General features: G+C 42.9%; 1 protein-coding gene across 15 annotated transcripts in view; it reads left to right on the top strand.

Moving 5' to 3' along the window:
- Positions 1-148: 148 nt before the first annotated feature.
- Positions 149-20077, top strand: part of tns1b (tensin 1b) — a 93664-nt gene continuing 73735 nt past the window's right edge. For 12 of the 15 annotated variants that reach the window (XM_077579110.1, XM_077579123.1, XM_077579118.1 and 9 more), the window contains exon 1: positions 149-863. In XM_077579110.1, coding sequence (XP_077435236.1) covers positions 753-863 — 111 coding nt within the window. In that variant the 5' untranslated portion in view covers positions 149-752. Of the gene's footprint in view, positions 864-14670; positions 14964-20077 lie in introns of those variants that run through there. The other 3 variants (XM_077579114.1, XM_077579122.1, XM_077579113.1) reach the window with 1 other exon arrangement.

Raw genomic sequence — 20077 nt, forward strand, 5'->3', positions numbered from 1 at the left:
CGAAGAACAATCGTCATTCTGTGAGTGTAAAATATTGAAATATTGTATTAGTCTTTTTTGTGTGTGTAGAGGACAACGAATCAATGCATGCGAGTATTGTTGCATGAAATGTGCAACTGTGTTACACAAATGTTTCTGTACAAATAACAGTTGCTTAAATGTTTATACCATCGATGCTAACCGCTAGCGTGTAAATGGTGTTTTTAGCATTACGCTAAATGGACTCACGTTAGACATCGCTAACAAAACGTGTAATTATGTTGGGTTGACAGTTTAACTTCAACTGGGTGTGACGTTTACAGCTTGAAAGCTCCTTTTTTTTGTGAAGAATTGTTTGCTATTAGCCAAAATGCTGCTTATTGTGAAGTGTTGCTTTCACTGCCACCCAGATGGCGTTTCTACCTCAACTTTGAGCCCGCACGTCAAAACAAACGAAGACGTCGGGTATCTCAATTCACCACTGTATGAAATAAAATAAAAGACTTAAGATACCACTTTTTAATACCTATTAGTAGTTGTGGTTTTTACGTAATTGGCATGAGGATCGTGACTTGTAAATCTTTCTCTTCAGACCCCAAAGTTTGAGAGAGAGAGAGCGAGGGAGAGAGAGAGAGAGAAAGAGAGAGAGAGATGCAAAACGTTCCCCTTCCTCGACATGTGTTGCATTCTCCAAATTGTGTTCTGCAGCCATGTGGGCGCCGACGGATGAACGCTGAGATTCCGTCAATGGGTTTGGCGGCCTTTCTGCTCGGATGGGATGCACGGTGAGCTTCTTGTGCTGTGAAGAAGACTTCCTACCGATGCCCGTTGAGCAGCATGATGAAGAGGAGGAGGAGGAGGAGGAGAAGAAGAAAAAGAAAGAGGTGAGTCATTCGTAACCTTCAGCTGCTCATCTGATAACACTCGGGCTATTTGCAGTGTTGATAAATAAATATGACCCCCCTACCAAAATGTAGTACATATTTGTAGGGAATGCTTATATGAACAGTGGGTGAAAAGTTTTCTTAAGTTGGAACGCAGGGACAGCCAATACAATGAAAACATTTTCTGCCCCCTGGTGGTCGAGGTATGCATGCCGGAAGGAGAAGCACATTAAATGATGATGCACAAACTGCTTAATTCTTTGCATTCTATTAAACAACGAAATGTTTATGTTGAACTCTGCAATAGTGCAGAATTCTATTTGTCTTTTTGAAAAAGAGTCTAAATAAGTTTGATGAAAGGCATTGTGGGAATGTTTTTTTTTTTCCCTCCTCGATGAAAGGTATGTGTTGAAAATGTGAGTTTCTTGCGGCATTCCAGCGGACGCTTTGGCCAAACAGTGCGTCCTCTGTGCCGAGTGTGCGAGGACGGCCAATCATTTAACTCGTACCTGCGGCGACCTTCTTTGCAACAAGAGCCTCTCTGTGTATTCTCCAGCGTCGTCTCAACCTGCGAGAGGCGCGCGATGCTTGAGCAAACTTGAGCCACTTCTGTCTTTTTCCACCCTGGAAAGTTTCCAACATTTGCCTTCCTCATCGTGACAGTTCAACATAATCGGACAACAAACGATCCTACTTTGGCGTGAGGGCAAGCGTTGAATGTGCCTTTTGTTGACATTCTGGCCAACAAACTTGGCAAGACGCACGCGGAGATGCTGCAAAGTCTGACTTGAAGCCGTCCTCGTTACTACAAAATGACTTTTTTTTCTTTTCTTCATTCTTTTGTGGATATTTGGGATTCCGTGAGTGTGACAAGTTAGGCCGAGCTCGCCAGGGCGCCCGATCGTGTTTTCATCGTGGGCGGAATGTTTTCCTTGTGGGACGCAATACATCTGCCCTTTCACATGCTGCATTTGCTCTCACAGAAAGAAAGACCACCGTTTTTTCCTTACACCCCCACGCCACCCCCACGCCACCCCCTCCCCTCCTTGTTTTGCACCAATGCTCGTGACAAGCTGAGGCACATCGCTGCCAGTTAGCACTTATGTTTTTTTTTTGTTTTTGTTTTTTAAATACGTCAGTAGGTATTTCCACTGGAATGCGTTTTCACATCGGACTCTACAAAAAATATTTCACATCACAGATTCAAGTCATATCAGAATAAATATGTACTCTTACAAGTTGAATGTTGTATATTTTCTGTTCTAATATTGTGAAATAGGTCATTTAAGAAGTAAAAAAACAGAAATATCTGAGGTTAAAGTTGTGTAGCCTAGTATTTTTTTTTTTAGATTAAAGAAGAGCTGCAACTAATGATTCATTGAGAAATTGACGAATCTGTTGGATATTTTTGGGACTAATCGATGAATCAGGTTTAAACAATGTTTACGTTTCCAGCCCTTCAAAAAGCAGGACATTATTTCAAACATCAATTCATTATGATTGAGTGAATGCTTTGCTCTGTAACGTGAGGAAAATCGGCCAAAATGTGGATTCTTGTTTTCCAAAGTAAAATCCAATTTTTTGATTTGGGTTGAAAATAAAGATAATCAGTCTGCTTCCAAGGAGCACTACAGAAACGAGTATTTGAACAATTTTAGATTAAAGATATCAAATTTATATCAAAATAATTCATAATTTGATAATCAATTAGTTGTTGATTTTGTGAAAAAAATCTTGTACATTTTTGCAGATAAAACGTTTTTTTTGCATCTTTCTTAAATTCATGTACAATAACCCGCCCCACGTGTAAGCACTTTTTAAATGATACGACATCAACTTTGATTATTTTTTGTGCCCCCCCCCCAAGATAAGTCTTGGAGCCTGCGGGGATCCGGGGACCCCAATTTGAGAACCACCACAACACTCTTCTTTAGTGTCTTTTTGCATCATCTCATCAAAGGAGAAGTTGTGCAATTGCACCCTGTCGTTGTGGCGTCGCCATTTTGTCCTGAGGGAGAGCGGACGAAAAAAAAAATAAAAATCCAAACAACCAGTTAAGAACACAATCCATCTGGCCCAAAACACCAGCTGCTGCTAAAATTATTTCTTTTTTTATAACCAGACATTTGATCAGACTGTGTGTTTTATTCTTATGATTTAAATGCAAAGACGGCAGCATTTTTGAAACCGCTTCTTAACTGGACTACGCGTGGGCTGAGATTTGTTTAAAAGTTTGTGTAACCTGCATTGTGCTGAATAAATTGTTAAAATGATTTCCTGGCTGGCTGCTTGAAAAACGCGTGATTGATTGAAATAGATGAACGAAAAAATGCCCTGCATTTTGGCCTCATTAGCCAGATTTACAAATAACAAATTCTCAACTTGTTCACGGCTGTTCGCTGATGCTGAAAAGAGTCCAGCAGGGGGCAGGCTATCTTGTTATTTGCAAAAGCTGTCATCCGAGCCCACCCTCCGCTGTTCATGAGCCCCCTGGCCAATGTCAAGTGGGCCTTGCATGTTTCTCAGCCTTATCAGAGCGAGCGAGCGAGCGAGCGAGCGACACGGGCGGCAGCCGCTTCACATCACAACAGTCCTCATCACAGAGGCCGCCCTCATGGCTTAGCACTTAAACCAGCGATAACAATCGCACAGAAAGCCCCCCCATGTTAAAAGCTAAGCACACAACAAGCACTTTGATGCAGCGGAGGGAAGCTTTGGTGGGCTTTGCGCAGAATGACGCCGCTGCGAGTTTTGCTTGCGGCTTCTCGCCGTTAAGAACTCACACAGTTCGCCTTATGGACGCTCGCATATTTTCATGATGCCTTCATATGTGTTTGTGAAACCGTTATTGCGCTCGCAAGAATGTTCGTTCGCTGTTCGATAAGACGACCTCGACGATGCCATTTCCGGAGAAATTGCGTGTGAATGCTGAAATGCTGAATGAAATCATATTGAGGAAAGATTTGGAATGGGATGCAATCGTACTGGATGAAACCAAAGGATGTGAAATGACGCGGAATGAAGCTTAACTGTTTGACCTTGGAATGTTGGAGTTTAGGGGTGTGTCAAGAGAAATCCATTTTCATAAGAATCGGGATTCTCATTTAGTACAATTCACAATCGATTTTAAATGCTAAATTTCAATTGTTTGATACTGTCTTGCCCTTGTTTGTGTGTGTCTTTATTGGGAGCGCTGTTCATGTTGTACACGATTTGGCCACTTGGGGGCAGTGTGGTTCGGTGTTCTGCCACATTAGCGAGTAGAAGGAAAAAGTCACGATCATGTAATGCCAATGAGAGTTGTTGTTTTTTCCCGGTGAATACGAAAACTTCTCTGCTTGCATTCCAGAGGCGTTTTGTATGAGTCGCCGTCATTTTGAGTGGTTAAAGTGCCGCGAGTGGTAGTGCTAATTAGCATTAGCGAGCCAGACTGGAGTAGATCATGATCACTCTCTGCACATTTAGAAATTGAAGCAGAAATCATCAGCTGTCAAATCATTTTGAATCGAAAATCGATTCTGAATCGCAGACCCAAAAATTGGAATCGAATCGAAATATTTCTATCTTTTGGAGTGGGTCAAGAAATGTGGAATTTGGAGGTGAATCTGTAAAAAAAAAAAAATATATATATATTTTTATTTTGAAGATTTGGGGAATTGGAATGAGCTAAAAAGTTGGAATGGTTTGAATCAGTCAAGAAATGTGTCAACGTTTTGAAATTCTGCCTTTCAGTTTGATATTTTGTTGAAACAGGAGAATCAAGTTGCCACCGTTTCTGTTGGAAACAATGATTAACTTTGAGTGAAAACAACTGCCAATAATACAAATAGTCACATCAGTACAAATTCCATCATGAAATTCATCAAGTTCGCGCATCTGGAATGTTTGAGTTGCGTTCGCTTTCAGTCCAACAAGCAGAGTTGAAGTTTGAGCAAGTGAAAATTCAGCCTGACCTTTGACAAAGCAGGGCAGGCCGAAAGATGAAAAAAGAAAAAGAAAAGATTTTTGCTTTCCATGTTCTCTTCTCCTGACACAAGCTTTCCATGGTGTGTGCGTGTGCGTGTGTGTGTGTGTGTGTGCGTGCGTGTTTCCTCTGCTCTGGCTAACAATGCTGCCCAGGAAGTATGTCAGGATAAGGGCCAGACTGCAGGGCTGGCTTTTGTCTCTGTAAGACTCAGAGAGTTGAAGGTCCGAGTGGGAAAGCTCATACGCTGAACAACGCTTTGGATGTGTGAGAGCAAATCGGCAAAGACGTCTTCGGGTGCGTTGCCAGACGACGGCAATGTCCTTCTTGTTGGTGAGTGTGACGTCATGATGTGCTTTTTGCCGGCGGGTGGCCAGCGTCATTTCCTCCAATCACAAGATTGCATTCTCTTGCTGGGCTTTCCTTAAATGGACTCCATTTTACGAGCGGGATAAAAAAAAAAAAGGCTAAAAATGTAGCGCAAAATGAATGATGATTTTGATATTAAAAAGGCAATAATATTGCTAGTGATTGAACATTCACAAAAATGTAGATTTAAAAAAAAAAAAATCTCAAATCATCTTCTCCAACTGAAATTAATTGAACGTCTACTTCTACATTCCAGCCTACCTAAAAAAATCTAAATATATTTTGTAACGTGTTATTTGATAAGCAAATAAGCTCTCTAAAATATTGTGTTTTAGAAAATCATCTAATAATAACACACTTAATTAGAACACGCTTGATGATTCATTCATTGCGCCTCCTCCTGCTGTGTGCAACTTTGCCATTGGGGGGCAGCATACAGAATTTTCATTTTCAAAAGTGGTGCTTCCTTGATTTGGCTTGTGCAAAAGCAGTTATTCGTTATTACCGGTTGACCATTCAGTCGTCTCACGATCTGTGCTCGATCCAAATTAAAGCCGGCGCTGAAAGTCAGTCAGAAACAACTCTTACTTACAGTCGCCACTGTCGTCTTTTCTTCTTTTTTTTCTTTGCTTTTTCACTCCCAGACGGAGAGCTCCTTCATCCTGTCAGCCTTGTCGGAGAATCTCCCGATTCTTTCTTTACAGTAGCGCGTGGGGGAGGGGCCAGTTTGGCTGGCGGGCCCCTTTAGGGAATTTGAGACAATCGATCGTCATTGCACCTCAGTCAGCACTTCTAACATGAAAGAATAAGATATGCGGTTTGTGCGAAATCCGTTGGCCCTCTGGGGGCCCCTCTGACTCGGGGGGGCCCCAAGCAATTTCCTGGTTTGCCTAATGGCAAGCTACGCCTCTGAGTAGTACAAGTTATTTTGCACGTGTATTTGTTGGGTGTGCGTCATCTATGAGTGACATCGGCCGATACTGATTCCCATGAGCTGCACATTTTTTTCCGTTTCTGAGCTGATCACTAATGACGATTAATCTGCCAATGATTTTCTTGAAATCATTGATGAATCAGCTATAAAAAAACGATTTCCAAATCTCCATCCTTTTATTAGCCGATCACATCTTCTTCCACGGAAATCGTACGCTCACGATCGCTGGCCGATCGCTGGCCGATCTACCGGAGCACCCCTAATATACGTATATACATGTATGAGCCAAGACAAAACAACTGAAAATGTCAAATTGCTAATTTAGCTCGTCTTGCTATCAGATTATGCTAAGTGTGCTTTCATAGTTGCCACGGTCAACCCGTCTGCATCCAATTTTGCGTGACCTGCGCTTGCCACCAATTAGATTTCATTTTCTCTCACAAAACTGATGGACTGCAAAAAAGGCTCCCATCTGCCGATTCAAGATAGAAGCGATGCTTCTTCGCACTGCTAATGAAATGAGCTTTGATTTAATCCATTAAGGCTTTCTGCCACACGCTGGCGTTGGCCAAGCTCTTGCTCCGAAAAAGAAAAAAGAAAGAAAAATGGCTGCATTGGATCAATAGTGTGGGGGGGTGGAGACAATTGAAAGGTGAATCATAGCCACTTGGCTATGCCGGTAATATGATTAAAAGTCACCTCGTGTGACAAATGCTTTGTATGGAAAATGTTTCAAGCAGCAACCGGCGGGACGGAAAGTCTCGCTGAAAAGGGTTAGCATCATGTCATGTAGCGTCGAGCTAACATTGGCACACAACCAAAGCAGGCAATAAAGTGAAAGCTCAGCAGAATTTCATCAGAGCGTGGGACACTTTGAGAAGGCACAAGCTGCACCAGCGCATCAAACGGATTAATTGGATGCAGGGTACGAGCGAGAACGCTCGCTTACGTGGGCTTGCCCATCGCCAGCTGTGACCGGAACCGATCTGGAAAACCAAGAACAGGCCATTCCCTGATTGCCTTCCCAAGGAACAGCAGCTCACACATTCTGCTAGTGGTTAGCATGTCTGCTAGGGCTGCTCCGTTGTGGAAAAGATATTCAGCGCCATTATTTTGGCAACGGTTGAACTCACCAATATTCAAACAATTATTTATTTATTGGTGCAAAACAAGAAAATGTTTAAAAATATTAAGATTCATTTAAAATAAAATAGAAACACGACCCGCGACCCTTGTGAGGAATAAGCGGTTAAGAAAATGGATGGATGGAAACACTAGAATTATGTAAGTTTCTTTTGAACCAAACTGAATTCACAATAATATATTAAAAAGATATATATAGTTATTTATTTATTTATGTTGGAGTGCAGTTTGTGCACTGTGCAGTAGGATGATCATTTATTTTTTGGAACAAAACAAGAAAATGTTTACACGTAAAAAAACAAAAAATATTAAGACAAATAAAATGATTTGAAACACTATAATTATGCAAGTTCCTTTTGGATGAAACAAAATTGATTACATTTGTGATCAAGTCAAAAATTAGTATTAATAATCTTTTTTTTTTTTTTTACGATGATGCTAATTTTGTAATTATGGAGTGTAATAATCGCAATTGTAATTGAATATCATTCAATTGCACAGACCAAATGTCGGTACGAGTAAACGCTTGGATTCCAGTTGGCGAATGTTAAACGTTCCTGACTGCCAATGAGTTCATTGGTTTTTGTCCTTCAAGAAATGTCAAGTTTGACAGCCCGTGGGCCAGCGTCATACTGTCCTTAAGACAACCTGGAGCCTGTTCCGGCACCCTGGACCGGTTGCCACGCAATCGCAGATGGAGACGAGCATTCATATGGCAGCACTTGATTGAGTGGGACATCGAGTACGGAAATTGCATGGCTTGCAATGACGTCATCTGCTCGTTGGAGTTGGTTCGAGGGTGGCGGAGGAGGAGGACACATCTGTCTTGTGTCAACGGGAGTCGTTAGCCTGAAAAGCCTCCCTCCCTTTTTCATCACTTGAACTCCCTCATAACACAACTGGCCCCGCCGCCTCCCACTTTTTTTTTTTTCTTTCTTGTTATACTGCGAACGGGACGACCCGCAGCATCCCGCAAGGAGCTCGGACGGATGGATGGAAGGACGGATGGGATGCGAGGCACGAGAAAAAAGGATGCAACGGCGCTTCCCGGGAGTCTGCGTAGGCACTGAAACCAGATCAGACATGCGGCCGCCATTTCTTTGGCCGGGACCGTCTGCGTGACGTCGCCGGCGATTGGTTTTCAAGGCGAAAGCAGCAAAAGAGACGAAGCGCTTGCAGTCGTACGGTCGAGGACGGCAGCAGGTTTTGCGGAGAGGATGGGAAAACTGGACCGGTGTCTGACCACAATCTTCACTTGGGCAACATTCTTCTTCTGCAGAATCTTCCCGTTTGGGAAACGCAGGAAAAGACCAAACAAGGTATCGTTAGTCTCTCGTAGTTAGTTGTTCATTAGTTGCCAACACAAAACTCTAGAATGATAGCAAGCCCGAGACTATTCGGCGGGTCGGTTAAGTTACATGCCATCATTTTAAGAGTCAGGCAGCAGCAGCCTCAAACTTTTGGCATTTGATTGAATGGATGAAGTTGTGTTGATATAGTTCAGCTTCGGTGCACATCTTCTTTTTCACCATATCCACATTCTGCACTGTCCTATCTGTGACATTGAATGAATGCGTGTGTCTTTGAAAGGCGAGCCTGACCTGTAGAGTGATGTGGAGTTGACGTTGCCGCGATCTGGCAACCGGATGGAGTCGGTTGAGGCGGTCGGGATGTTGCTCGTCTTTACTGCACTCTAACAAATTGACTGGAGTATTTGCAAGGAATAACTGGCAAAAAAGTGGCCAGCTAATTCTTTTTTTCTGCTGTACATAAATTATAGTTACTTACTGTAATTTTTTTGTATTCTCCTTAATTCAAATACACAAATACAGTATGTCGTTGTAATATCCATCCATCCAATTTCTTTACCGCTTATTCCTGATAAGAGTTGCTGGAGCCGATCCCAGCTGGCTTCAGGCAGTAGGCAGGGCACACCAGGAAGTGGTTGCCAGCCAATGGCAGGGCACACAGAGACCGACAAGCGTCCACACTCACGTCACGTCTTTGGAATGTGGGAGGAAAAAACCCACACAGGCACGGGTAGAACATGCAAACACCACCCGGGAAGGCCCAAGCCTGGACCCGATCTCACGTCCTCTGCGCTGGGAGGCGGACGTGCTAACCCAGAGGTGGGCCGGAGTCCTGCAGGTTTTGGATGTTGCCCTTCTCCAACACGGCTGGTATATGATAACGATCCTGTTGATTGGAATCAGCTTGCGTTGGAAGTGAGAAACCTCCAAAACCTGCAGGACTCCGGCCCTCCAGGACCCAGATTGCCCACCTCTGTGCTAACCAGTCAGCCACGTGCCGCCCTCGTTGTGAAATAAATCCTCGTTCTGCAGCCCAGTGCGTAAACGAATGGTAGTCGTAATGTTGCCTGTTTATGGGAGAAATGCGATGTGAAGACGATGCGGACCGCCCTCGCGCTAAAATACGACTCTTGCTCCGGTGACGGTACACGGTCCGCTATTTGCTTCTTCTCCTATAGAGACACCCGCCAAACCCAAGAATCTTTACAGCATTTACCTGTAATCCACAGACGTGCCCAGACAAAGTTGCTGTAAAATTTACAATATTTTACCGATAATTATACAGCAAATGACAGTACTTTGCCTTTACCCATAATGCTCTTTGTTTTAGCCATAATGCATTGCTGCATTTTTTTTTACTGTCGATTTTACCTACATTTGTTACAGTGTGTCGTTTGCAAAAAAGCATTTGAAGGAGCACCAGCAGCTTGCATCTAATCTATCCTCTCTCGAACCAAGTCCCCCGTGGAGGGATTACAAATCATTCTAACTAGCTCTGCTAAGATATCTCTAACTATCTAACTAGCTCTGCTAAGCTATCTCGTGGTAAAATGGGATTGTAAAGATATCAATTGCACATGAAAAATAATGAAGCTATCAAATGAATTATAGACAAACTCTGATCTTCTTACTGCTGAAAAATTCCCCTGGAAGAAAATACCAAAAAATTATTTATGAAAATAAAAATGTTAAAAGTATATGTAATAAAATGTCTTTACTAATATTAACTCCATAGACATATAAGAAATGAAATCACAGTAAAATAATATTTGGACTCAACAATTTTGGGCAAAAAAACAAAACAAAACTACATTATTTAATTTAATTTAATTTTATACAATATGATTTAAAATAAAATTTTCATACAATAAAAACAGTTCCTAACGGATTGATACATTACTGAATGTAATTGATTAAAAAAAAAAAATCAATCAATATTTTTGAAATTTGAACCGAATTTAAGATGGAAAATCCTAAAATAATACAAGAAATGTTACAGAAAGCTTACATCCACGCAGGGCTGGGACAGGCTTGCATATTCACAGTTTGACTTTGGCACGTTGCCTGACGGCAGATTTGCTGAGTGGGCCAATTAATCTGGTAAATGCGGCCCACATGGAAGCACTCGCTCACGATGCAATCACTTAAATGAATTGGCCAAGCAATGCAACGTCTTCAAAACAACTCATATGCGGTATATGCACAATCTGACCGCCTTTTTTTGTAGAGTGCCATTTTCCTTATTAAAACATGAAGCTGAAGTTTGCAGGAACAAATTCAACTCCTGACTTCCTGTTGTGTTAGCATTAGCGTTAGCACTTTCAAATGGCGCCTTGTTGTTTTCCTGATGAACGGACGGAAAAACGTGCTCTTACATGTGAGCGTTCTGCAAAGGGAGGGCCGGGCAAGGCCTCCATTGTTTTCAACAGATGGAAGTCATGGGGGGTGGGAAAGGGTGTGTTTGGTGGGAGTGTGGGTGGTGGTGGGGGGGGGGGGGGGGGCTTTGCTGCTGCAGCTGAAGTGTGTTTCAACAACACGGTGACTTGCCTTTCATCTGGCGGCCAAGATGACAGGACACGCCCCGTTTGTTACATTTGTCTGCCAACAACCTCCACTTCCAACATCCTTTCACAATCTGCGTGTCCTTCCTTTTGTCCCCTTTCAATGAAACGCTCAAAAATCAACAAAACAAAAAAATTGAGTAAACCAAATATGTATCAACAGCGTTCTAACAGTTTCCCAATAACACTTCCGTCATTTCTCCATTAACCTTAATAATAAATAAACTTTAAATGAAATAAACGTCACTTCCAAGAAAGAAACTGATTGAGGTACACAAAGCAAAACAAAGTCATCATCTGAAACTGTGTCAGTGCTCCAGTCAAACGGATCTTGATCATGTTTTAATTGCAACATCAGCAACACAACCACAGTTATCAATAACATGAAGGGATGAACTAACTGACCTCCATCACTGACTACTTTCAGTTTTGAAAGGTCATGTAAACACGCGCAAAAGCCCAAATATGCTCTTATTTGTGTTTTTAAAAACCTGAATATGTGGCGGCCATCTTACGCTGCCACTCGCTAAGCGAGCCTTACTTGAATCCGTTGATTTTCACGACTTATCCGCCACAAGACCTGGAAAAAACATTTGAAATTTCCATAACCACTTCCAGGTTTTTCATAACCGTATGAACTCTGCTTTGGACAAGCTTTTCATGACACCATTTTTGATTGCCAATTGAAGACGAGAAGAGCCAATGATAAACGGATTGTTCATCTTGACTTGTGTGATTTTGAGTCGCCAGCTGTCTGATCCAGTTTCAAGGACAGTGACCCGCCTCTGACCGACTGCTAATCCACTTACCAGCGTGAGCGCCGGGTTCTTGCCCTTCTTTTTTGCGCCGCTGCTTGACAAAAGCACAACGTCACCGTTAAAGCGTCGTTATTGTGATGTTGGCTATTTAAGGCACGATGAGCTTCTTCAAATTGCTCGTTTTGCTTGACGAATGGCTTTTTGCGGGCCTCAACGTGCCCCGTGATTCGTCAAGTACATTTACTTTTGGACAATGTCATTGTCATTCTTTCCTTTTTTTGGTCTCAAATGAATCTCCTCCAAAAAGTCAACCAATAACATGCTTTGGAAAGTGAGAATAAATTACCCCTTGTTTGTCCACCCTAAAGGGATGCACGAAAAAGTGTCAGGAACTGATCAACTGAAATAAACAAGTCGGCCATTTTTGTGGAAGCAGCCAATTTAGACAAATTCGCTTACTAGTGCCACAATGAAAAAAGTAAATTAAAAAATTAAACCCTTTGCCCCGATACTCGTTTTTACCCATTGACATGAAATTTGGTGGATATGTCTATCATAAGAAGACGCTTGGTCTCTTGATGTCCCCCAAATCTTGTTGGAATTCAGATGTATCTGGGGTTGGTGAGAGATTCTGCATTTGTAACTCTGTGGGTGGAGGTTGGCGATGGATCTCACTTTGCTTCGTCTTTCCTTCCTTTGATCCTTCCTCTGGTCACCCGACAACTTCACGACTCTGGCGCGACTCTGAAGTATCCGGCTAAGGTGAAGGGTCTTGGAGATTTATAACAGGTTTCAGGTGAATTAAAGGGCATAAACACACACACAGAAAAAAGAGAGCGACGATGATGACACGTCAACTCGGGAATGCTGACGAATGAATAATACTGAGCTCTCAGAAGAAAAAAATCCAAATGAAATACAATAACAAGACACATGAAAACGTCTCATGGACCCATGCATGAATTTATACAGCAAGTTGACTATGTTGGTGGCCATTTTGTGCACTTTCCAGAGCTCGTACTCTGCCAAACTCCTCCAAGGGAATTTGTCCAAATGAGCCACAATGAGAAAGAAGTTCCAAGTCCGATGGGCCGATTTGCCTACGGCATTTAATGCGTGCGTGACTTGGTGTCGAAATCTGATTAAAATGATGGACAATTGGTGTCATTTAATTGCTTGGCGATTAAGTGCCGTCCCCTCGTGTGAAAATACAATCGATCCGTTAACAGGCGGATTGTTTTTGGTTACGACTCTAGTCTGCAGTAGTCTGTAAACAGCAGCCACTTGCCAAGCGACTGCTTGTTGACCAGTGGCTCATTTGCATGAGAAAGATCAAACTCCTCAAAACCGGCTGATGAAGAATCACCTGGGAACTGGTTTTGTGATTTTCAATTGAAAAAAGAAAAGTTCCTACTGAAATGTAATGAGAATGCACGCGGGTCGATTTTTTTAGTGTGTGAATTTGAAACATCAGGCAATGAGAAACACAATCATTCACATTTTCTGGCAGTTGGGGTTTAAATGGTTTGAGTCTCCCCTTGGTGACTTTGCTTCTTTCTCTTAGGGTGGTCTGCGGGAAATACCAGGGGATTAATCCCCTCTGCTTGCTGCATGAGTGTGTGGGTGTGTTTCTGCACGTCGGTGGATTTGTGTATTTATACGGTGTGTGAGAAAGATGCCAAGAAGTGCGCATGTACAGTATGTTGAAGGTGCTTATTGGCAGCCGTTTGTGTTACATTTGATAGAGTAAACTGTGCGATTATGTTCTCTGCCGTGAGAGAATTTGTGTGTACTTTGTTGTGTGCAGGCTGAAGATGTGTGCATGTGCTACATAGTGATGACTCATAACGACATCCTCATGTCGAACCAATCCAATAAAGGCATCAATGGTATCAAAACATTTGGTCTCCAACATGGATTCAATTTTTGTTCTCCTTTTAACTCATTCAAAACCCCAAAACATCTAAATACGCTTTTGGAGCTCACAGAACATGCAAAACTCTAACAGCGGCAGGCTGGCTATTCACGAGTCACTTCACGCTCTCGTGCACGGCCACGTGCACGCATCTGCGGACATCTTCCAGTGGGTTTAAGTCTGGGTTTTGCTCAACACCCTAACCTGACCGAAGCCCTTTTCTTCTTTGCTGGTTTTGTGAAAAAAAAAATGTGAACGCTTCTTTCATTTAAACATGACGAGAGACCAGCATTATTTGTGCTCCGCTTAGGATCTGTGCCTGGATACAATCTCATCTCTACGGTCCAGAACATTCCTTTGACTCAATATCCACTGTCAATTCTATGATCATGCATAGACAGTCACGTGCCTCGCCAGATCATGTCCAATCAATAGAATGGGAAATTGACTAAAGATGTGACTGCCCTGAAGTACTGCATCACCACCTTCTGGTAGACGAACAAACACAATTTTACGTGTCGAAAAGGCACCGAATCAGTAAATATGACACAGTAAAACTGTAATGGAAAAGATGGGGGAGGTGAAGAGCAACGGATGCTGAAGGGGTACGCGCAGGCAGGAGGGATCAAGGAATGAATGAAATTAAAATAAGTGCGACTGAGTGGGGTTAAGAAGGGGGGAGAGGTAGGATGAGATAGAAAGAGGAGGGGCAGAAGAGATGGATAATAAGAGTACCCCCACCCCCTTTGCTCCATGTGGAGAGCTTGGAGCTGCCTTACCCCCTCCCCAGCCAACCCCCCGTGCTCCCGAAAAGCTTTGTGAAACTTTGCCCCGGCAGAAGGGAAGAGCGGCAGAGTGACGAGAGAGAGGAGAGGCAGTCGGGATCCAATTAGAGGACGGACCCAGTCTGACATTGAGGGGGGGAAGAAGCCAAAGGATCCTGACGTTCCCAAGCGGGATTTGCGCCTTGTGCATCCGCCTTGCGCATGCTAATGGCTCGGCACGCCGGGATCGGACGTCCGGAAGTCCTCTAAGCGGCCGCAGCATCCCTGCCCGTCCGTCAACATGCCGTCGGTCTCCCTCAGCTTGCCCGCAGTTTTGGCCGGTCCTGCTCGTACCTGGGTTTGCCTGTCCTGCATGTTCTGGGTGAGATCATGTTTCTGTCCTGGCTGTCGTCTTTCTGTTGTCTTGTGTGCTTGGTCCGGCTACACAAGACAGGACCTTTTTCTCTTGAATGAACAACTTCCTGGTGCCTTGATTACATGAAGCATGTACACAAGACATGACAACTTCCTTGTATCTTGGCTTGTTTTGTGTCCGTGGTCCATGCCCACAAAACAAGACCACTTTCTGGGACTGAACGACTTTCGGTTGTCTTGTGTACAAGGTCGAATCATTCCTTGAGGAACTGATGAAGGACTTGAGAGTTTTTGGACGGATTTTGTAGCAGGCGCGAGACCTTTCTGCCTTCTTGGAGGTTTGATACTCGTCTCAATCCGGACCCAGCTTCAGCTAGCCAAAGGATCTATTGGGTGGTCTCCTTGTCGGGGGTTGGGTGCAGGGTTAGCTCCCGGGCTGCGGGGGGGCCTTGGCACTCTGACACATTGGAATTAGGGAGGTCTTAGAGGATGCTGGACTTGCGAGAACGTACAGTCGGCACCTTTTCTATGTTGGATTGACTGGGTCGGGACATTTTCCCACTGCTTCGTGTCCCTTCTGTGTCCGGCTGGAGGCTGTTGGGACATGTGGCTATTTTTTGCTCTCTCTTGTATAATGCAATCTGCTGCGCATTCCCGCGCTCACTGGGGGCTTGTTTTGTGCACCGACGGGTCCTCAGTTGCAAAAGTTCAGTGTTTGCTTGTCTGAAAAAGCGCCGTGGTCCTGATTTCGAAAGTGGACGCAAGCCTCCTGTTAGGTCTTGTATCTTCAATCAAAAATGTCCATGGGTCATTGTGACCTGACCCACTGCAAATCCCTCTTTTAACCCTCTATAGTCCCCTTGTGTCACTGCGGGCTCAATATAATTAATCCTCCTGTTGTGTTGTGGGTCCAATTGACCCATTGGGGCAGTTTTTTGTTATGAAACTTCTGCTTGTCTTAAGTGTACAAAAATAGTTGATTTCACATATGGTTTGCAAGTTAGTCTTGACAGATGTTGGGATTTTTTGTTTGTTTTGTTTCACGCACTTTAGGATCATTAAACATGACCCGGGTCAAATTGACCCATTCATATTATTGCAGCAAAACAAATGTCACAAGAGGGTTAACATTGAAGACAAAGAGTGCAAGGCAAGCAGATTTAAATATAATATCAACCCGGGTCAAACTGACCCAGGAACATTATTGCTGCTACTGCAAATTAAGATATAATGAAAAGAAGAAAAATAACAAGCTCAGGAGAAGATCAGGAAAAAAAGAGCTCAGGTCAGTTTGACCCGCGACAAAAGAGGAAGGTTAGAAATGCTAAGAGTGCGTTTTTCTTCATTTCATCCATTATGAAAGAACATTCCTTGCTAAAAAAAAAAAAAATACATAAAAGTAAACAGTTGCTCTGGAGCTGAACAGAGGATGAAAGAGGAGAATTCCTGAATAGACCATTGAGATCCATCTTTCCTCGTTCTGCGCTGGTCCTTTGGGACGTGACTGCACGCCGGTTCTTCACGGGCAGACTGCATAATCTTACAGAGCTCTTCATCGGTTAATTACCATTCTTTCCGAGGCGAGGTGAAAGCAGGGGGGTTGTAAAAGACCCCCCCCCCCAACCCGTCCCCCACCGGCATAGCTTTGGGTCACTGATTGACTGCATCACAGCACTGGAGAACAAAGCCTGCTCATGTATTCGTAATGGGCTCAATATGAGTCTCGCTATTAATTGGCGGTCTGTTCTAATGTAGTTAATTGAATAGTTTGTCCAAGACACTCGTTGAACGAACGGACTGTTCCGAATGTATGAACGGCCGCTATATCAAGGTTTGTGGTTGTATTAGGGTTTACGGAAGAGTTCCGGTTCTATTTCGGTGACGTAGCCTGAGCTTTTATCTATACGTCGCGTACACTATTCGCAAATTTACATATTTTCGTTCTCCCTGTGCAACCGATCCTCAGTTATTTGCTGGGAAACCGCCATTTTTGTGCTCTTTTTGTAAAGCCCTATCATGTCACAAGGTGGTGACAAAGACCAGGCTAAAATGAAAGTTGTAATTGGTGTCAAGAAAGTCAAATCCAGTTTATTTGTATAGCCCTTAATAGCAAACAAGTTTGAAAGGTTTTCACAAGCGCACAGTTGATAAATATTAACAACATCCCCAATCGAACCCAAAACTCAAAACCCCATCTTGGGACAAAAGAAGCAATTCTTGAGAAGGGACCACAAATGGTGTCATGTAAAATTTAATGAAGCCTTGCATCTCAACCTCTTGGAAAATGTTCCTTTCAATTGAAAGATTTTGAGGCAAATGTGCCTTTTTTTTTCTTCCTTGTTTACGTCTGTCTTTGATGCATCCCCAGAAGGGTTTTTGTTGATTTGCCTTGAAAAGAAGCCAAAAATGCATGCATGTTCTCTGCTAGCCTTCCGCCTTTGACTACAGATTCCTTTTGTTGTCATTCGAGTTGGCAAACATGAGAAAGCCGAGTACATGTGAGATTTACATCCACGTTTTTTCCATGCCGAAATGAGCTTGTTTTGAGGTAGGGTCGTGTCTCATCCAGGGTAAACCACGACTCACCCCGCCCCCATTTTCTGCTCAACTAATAGTGAGCAGGCCTACGCTTTTTGCTACCGTGATTGGACTCAACGCAAATAATCCAAAAACAACATCATTGCGCAATCAGAAATGAATCTATCATCATCATCTAACAAGATAGCTCAGAAAAGAAAAGGCGTTTGTTCAATAACAGCGGGGACTAGCTTGGATGTCAAACCACCCACAATGCCCCCCCCCCCCAACCCCACACCCATCGGCCATTTTTAATCAACTGTTGCTCCTTTCACATGTTTGCTTTGGATGACTTGCATGAAAAATCCCAAACAACAAAAAGGGGAAGTTCAACCAGCGCTTGGTTGATTTATGAGAGGTGTTGAGCTTTGTGTAAGCCGCCTCCCAGCCCTTTCGCTCGCCAAGAAGCTTTGGGCACGCTTGACTGGACACATTGGACTTAAACCTCCCATGGTCTTTTGGCATTTGCGCGATTTGGACCCGCTTCACTTTTCTCCATTTTTACGCTGCCTGATCCGAGGAGCTTGCGTTGACTTATGCACACTTAACTGCACACCCATTTGAATTCTTTTCATTCCTTTCTCTCGTGCAAAATCTGATCAAAATGTCTTTTTTTTTTTTGGTCAACTAGAGGACAAGTAAACTTCTGTCATATCTCAATAATTCTCCCGTTAAGTTTATTTCTTTTTACAGCAAAAAAGTTCATGGGTCCGTGTGACCTGCTGCATGTTCGTTCACCAGATAAAAAGATGAATTGAAAAAAAAAAGACAAAAATACATGCATTGTTCCCTCGTTTTCTGCTGGGGTTCGGTTCCAAAAAATACCCGCAATAAATGAAATCTGCAAAGTAGTTAGCTTTTGTGTTTTAAGGCTCTAAAACCCCTCACCGCACAGTTTATACACTTTTGTCATCAAGGCATTTGCATTTTTTCACATTTCTCTCTTGTTTAAATGTTCAAACCTTCCTAAATTTGATAAAACAGGTACAAAAAAATGCATGCACAATTGCACTAAAAAAATCCGTATAAAGTGAACCGCATTCATAGCGAGGGAACGCATAAAAGTAGACAATAACTCTTTGACTGCCAAGCGTTTTCAGAAAAGGGATGCCGTGGGTGCCAGCCGATTTAAGCATTTTGACTGATCTTTCAAGTTCCACAGAAAATTATGTGTTTGGACTATGGAAACACACATACTACCAAATGAAAGATTGGACTCTCATCTTTCATCAGAAAAAAAAGTTTGTTTCTACCTTCTTCCATTTCTCAGTAATCAACAAGAGAAAATGGTTAGTTTCACCTCTGTTTTGAAAAAAAAAAACGTCTTTTAACGTCTTTGGCACTCCTCCATAAGCTTTTACTAAACGTTATTTAACGTTTTTGGCAGTCAAAGAGATAATAAAAGCAAAGTTACATTTGAAGAATATTCAAAATGAGTCATTTCTACCTGCAAAGTAACAGAAGGGTTTGTTTTAATATACTTTTTGTATTTTGTCATATTGACATTGATGTTAAGCCTTTTGCTCATTAGCAATGAAAACAAAGTTTAGAGCATTATTTTCTTGGCATTGGCAGGTCCATATTTTGTAAGGAGAATTGACTCAATATGTGTATTAAACCTTGTTTATAGTAAATTATTTGTTTGGGCATGACAGGGCAATAAAAACAACAACTGAAGGACAAATACCTGAAAAATCCAATCATAAATCCCATTGCCGGAAATATCTCATCCCATTGCTCCGTTTTTGTTTCATTGGCGCTTTGCAAACAACCTTGGACAGGCTCCAAAACTAACACATGAGGGGGGTTACAGTGTCACGGCCCCTGACTGAGCGTGAGTATTTGGCGAGTCGGGAAGTAAAAAAAAAGGGGGGGGGGTGCTGCTGAATCCATGCCAGCTTTTAAAACACGTGTTGCACGGACGCTTAAGGAAATAATTACAGGTTCAGTTGAGAGTTAAGATTCAGAGGTGCACTGTGCTGGACGTCGCTGTTGGAATTTCCTTCTTCCAAGCACTAAATCCACACAATCGAGAAAATGCCAGCGTCTTGTTCGTCTCCGTGCTCCTGATGGTCTGCGGAAAAGATGGATTTTTTTTAAATTCATTTTTTTACTTATGGATGACTGGATCATTTCCTCCCTGTGATCCATCTGACGGAGTTGAAATGGATGTTGAGAGTGGAGATGTTGAGGGTGGGGGCCAGTAGGGAAGGAGTCGAGGCTGGAATGCCTGGGGTGCCCCCCCCCCCCCAAATGAATAGCAGGTGACTGTTCATTGTAAAGCCATTTGGACAGTGGGAACTGGAGAGTAGAAGAAAGAGGAGGAAGGCAAAGGTCTTCGAGTGCGCTGAATTGTTGTCCCATTCCGCTTGTTGGGAGACGCTTCCTTCTTAAGCTCCAAAGTGATGTCATGAAATTGGGCCTTGGAAGCAGATTGTTTATAATGAATTGAAAGCTTATTTCGATTTTTTTTCTCTCCAAAAGTCTTTGCAGTTTTGCCTGCTGAGTAATCTCTGATGAAGAGATGCAATGACAGGGATGTGA

Source organism: Vanacampus margaritifer, chromosome 11 (genome assembly GCF_051991255.1).
Source record: "Vanacampus margaritifer isolate UIUO_Vmar chromosome 11, RoL_Vmar_1.0, whole genome shotgun sequence".
Lineage (NCBI taxonomy): Eukaryota > Metazoa > Chordata > Actinopteri > Syngnathiformes > Syngnathidae > Vanacampus > Vanacampus margaritifer.